This window comes from Cryptomeria japonica, chromosome 6, assembly GCF_030272615.1.
Source record: "Cryptomeria japonica chromosome 6, Sugi_1.0, whole genome shotgun sequence".
NCBI classification, from domain to species: Eukaryota; Viridiplantae; Streptophyta; class Pinopsida; order Cupressales; family Cupressaceae; genus Cryptomeria; species Cryptomeria japonica.
Window position 1 is genome coordinate 650061734 of NC_081410.1, and position 4546 is coordinate 650066279.

The window sequence follows — 4546 nt, forward strand, 5'->3', positions numbered from 1 at the left end:
TCATCAATGTCTTACATTTACAACTATTTTTTTGTTTTTTTAATGGAGGTCTAGACGTGCAAGCACGACAGCCCAGCAAGGGCACGAAGCCCACAAGTCACTAGCTCAGCAAGGGCCTTTACGAAGTAGTTATTTCCACTCGATACAGGGGCATTATCCTATACGTTGAAAACTCTTCAGCTAAGAGCCAAGGATTTAGGGGTATCCATTCTGCCAAATTCGTCCAGGGCACGATCTCGGCCTCATCCCTTATGATGTCGAAGTCTTTGCACTCAACAAGAATTGATCCATAGTGGGCTCATTTGGAGCCATTCAACTTCACCAATAGACCAAGGGCCCATTGACAATTACAACTAATTTAACCCACTGAAACTTACTTGAAAAACTAGCATCCATTTTCTTTACACAAATATATTAACCAGGCCTTACATCCAATATGTCATAATCAATAAGCATGATTACACTAGATGAAACACATAGACCATTATGTTCAACATATGGGCCCAAGAACCTTGACTATGTGAACCATGCATGAATGCCTTTCACTACCTAGCACAAAAATTTTCCTACCAATGTCACTAGAAATAAATGCGCTAATTGAATGCGTCATAAATAAAATACTATTTTTAATCTCTCATGTAGATGATTTCAATAAGTAAAATTTTAGCATCATCAATGTCTTACACTTACAACTTATTTAATTTACCCAAACTAACATTCTATTTCATTTACACAAATAAGTTAACTAGGCCTTACAACCAGTACATTGTAACCAATAAATATGCTTATGGTAGATGAAACACCTAGGCAATTATGTTCACCATATGGGCCCAAAAACCTGGACCATGTCAGCTATGCATGAACGCCTCGTGCTACCTACCATGGTAATGTTGCTACTAATCTCACAACAAATGAATACGTTGAGTGTAAGTTGAATGCCTCATAGATAAAATGCTATGTTTATTCTCACATATAGATGAGTTCAATAAATAAACTTTCAACATCATCAATGTCTTACACTCACAACTTATTTAATTATCCTAAATTAACTTAAAAAGCTGACATTTTATTTTCTTTACCCAAATTTATTAACTAGACTTTACATCCAATACGCCATAACCAATAAATGAACCACCTAGACAATTATGTTCACTATAAAGTATCAAAAACCTAGGCCATGCCACTATGGCATGGATGCCCCGTGCTGCATACCAACCACCAAAGTTTTGCTTTGGTCTCAGAAAATATGAATACGCTGACACTATATTGAATTTCCCCATGAATGAGGCCTCGTCCCAAATAAATGTCCTGAATGCCTCATTAAGATGATGCAATGAAATAAACCAATATTCCAAATTAAATATAAGCCTTTCCCTCTGCTGATCAAACATCTGGCCTACTGAAATTTCCATTGAGGTTGGAAAGAATCTAAGAGAGCCTGTTTAGGTATCTACTCCTAAACTACTCGCTGTCTTGGCTTCTAATGGATTTGTCATATATTGGGGATTTTCAGAGACACTGCCCAATTCGAGGGTTGATACAGTGTTTCTTGTTTCATATTTGTCTTACTGAAAGTACGTAAGAGAAACAAACAAGAGCGAGAGACGACAAGCATGCAGGATTCAAGGCTACATTCAGTCGCTAAACAGAGAAATTTTTGGTTTTGTTAATCCAGTATTAAGCATGTACCAATGCACATTTCTGGCGGTACTGTTTTTTCCATACACAGAATTGTATGATGGATCATTTTATAATTCATAATTTTATTGAATGTTTAGATCATATTCTGTGATTCATCGTCAAGATAATAGAAGGTTGAAGAGAAGAAAATCTATTTATTAGTTCTCTATTATTCTGACAGTAGATCATGAAGTGTGATCCAAATCATTGATAGAAAACCTCATCATCCAGATAATAGAGAGTTGGAGAAGAAGAAAATCTACCTCTATATTATCCTCTAGCTCTCTATTATTCTGATGATGAATCATGAACTGTGATCCAATCGTTAATACCAAAACTCCAAGACAATAAAATCTAGAAATAATAATGAACATTACTGCACCAACTATCCAGAATTCTCATCTAATACATTCTAATAGCTGGATAAATTTCAGTATACATAAAACCTTCACAATGTTTCGAAAACTTGAATTGGCTAACATTCAATCAATAAATAGAGAAATTTTGGTATTGCTAATCCAGTATTAAGCATGTACCAATGCACATTTCTGGAGGTACTGTTTTTTCAATACCATGGATTACCATGGATTGTATTATATTAGAAATGATGGATAATCCTGCAATTTATAGTGTTGTTGAATGTTTGGATTATATTCTGTCATTCTTCATCAAGATAATAGAAGGTTGGAGGAGATTAAAATCTATCTCTTTATTGTCTTTTAGCTTTCTATTATTCTGATGGTGGACCATGGAATGTGATCCAAATCGTTGATAGAAAAACTCATCATCAAGATAATAGAAAGTTGAAGAAGAAGAAAATCTATCTTTTTATTATCTTCTAACTCTCTATTATTCTGCTAATAGATCATGAACTAAATCCAAACCATTAATACCAAAACTCTGAAACAATAAAATCTAAAAATAATAATGAACATTACATTATTCTGCTAATAAATCATGAACTATAATCCAAATTGTTAATACCAAAACTCAGAAACAATAAAATCTAAAAATAATAATGAACATTACTGCACCAACTATCCCGAATTGCCCTCAAATACATTGTAATGGCTGGATAAATTTCAGGTATACGTAAAACCTTCACAATATTTTGAAGACTTCAGTCAACTTACATTCAGTCGCTAAACAGAGAAATTTTCGTTTTGTTAATCCAGTATTAAACATGTACGAATGCGCATTTCTGGAGGTACTGCTTTTTCAGAACCAAGGATTGTATTATATTAAAAATGATGGATAATCCCATCTCCCATAATCCATAATGCTGTTAAATGATGGATCAGACTGATGGATCAGACTTTGCAATTCATCATCAAGATAATAGAAGGTTGAAGGAGAAGAAAATCTATACTCTAAATCGTTGATAAAAAACTCCAAAACCAATAATGAACAACATTACTGCTCCAACCATCCAGAATTGTTCTCAAATACATTACATTGCCTGGAAAAATTTCAGTGTACATAAAATCTTCACAAATTTTTTGAACACTGAGACTTGCCAGAACAAAAACACAAAATCATCCAGTTTTCATTTATAAGGTATGCGAACAACCAAAACAAATCAAAGTACAAACAAAAGGGATTCTTGTTTTGAACAAATATGGATGGCAATGAATCAAACATAACTGAGAGTTCCTGCTGTGGCTCCATGGAAATTGCACAAGAAATGTGAATTGGGTATTGTGGAGCCTGAGCTACCATAGAAAGGCCCATTACCTAGCCTTCCATAGTACTCTACAGAAAAGAGAGAGAGAGAAAGCTGAACTTGGTCCTCGCTCCACACAACATTATCCTCTTTGAAAGCATCATTTCTGCAGAGAGGATGCATCCACTTAACATACAGACGCCTGAATCCACCAAGCACATTCACAACTGATCTGAGGCGACCTATTGAAATGCCAGAAGCAGGCCAATGTTTAGTACAGACCAATTCCCACAAGGCATCATCCATGGCTGCCTGGTGCCACCCTCGACTAACACAAGAAGCCGTGGCAAGAGATTCAGCATCTAAATGCTTGAAAATCTCATGCATTGCATCCACATTATCTACAACAGCCACACTATAAAAACCCTTCTCCTCCATCTTCTTCATTTCTTGCTTTGATTCCAGGCCTATTATAATACTACCCACCGACCCAACAAAATTATTACTGCTCCCCTTGTGCATTGAAAGCTCAAATCTTGAATTTTTTGGGACGAAGAAAATAGAGCCACCCAACGGTTTATATATAGAAACCCTGCAAGATTTCAGAGAAATGTTGGGAATTCAGAGGATTTAACTTCCAGAAAAGCCACCAGACAAGTCAAAGACGGGCAGTGTGGATTTCATATTGGATTCTGTGAGGAAAAGTCACGGAATTTTAATTATGTGGAGACAAATGGCGCAGTAATGATCGGCATTAGCAGTCAGCAGAATGGACGGACACATCACTCCATGTGAAGGAAAAGGAGAGTGGTCTAGTAAAGTTGAAGGTCAACCATGTATGTGTTGCAGAAAGGACAGAGCATCAAGTGGAAAACCTCCCTCTAAGTTTTTGCGTTTGTCTCTATGTTCGTTGTGGCACTCTCTAATGAATTTGCGTGTTCCAGAAAGGACACAACATAGAGCGGAAATTAAGCACTCTTAATTTTTCAGCCGTCTCTACTTCTTTTTTAGTCGATTCCAAACGTCGCATGTTCCAAGTTTTAGAGGAAGTGCGTACCTGCAATTTATTATCTGTTATGTTCGATCAAATCCCATAATAAAAATGGTACCTTCCCTTGATGGATGGGAAATGGTTATGGAGAGACTTAAAACATAATCTATAGGGGGCGTATATTCCGATGTGTCTTTTTTTTCTTGTATAAG

General features: G+C 36.0%; 1 protein-coding gene across 1 annotated transcript; it reads right to left on the reverse strand.

The window, feature by feature from the left end:
- Positions 1–2709: 2709 nt before the first annotated feature.
- LOC131051842 (F-box protein GID2) lies at positions 2710–3981 on the reverse strand. The gene has a single exon (XM_057986447.2). It carries the CDS (start codon positions 3863–3865, stop codon positions 3314–3316), a length of 552 nt encoding a protein of 183 aa, XP_057842430.2. The 5' UTR covers positions 3866–3981; the 3' UTR covers positions 2710–3313.
- Positions 3982–4546: the final 565 nt, after the last annotated feature.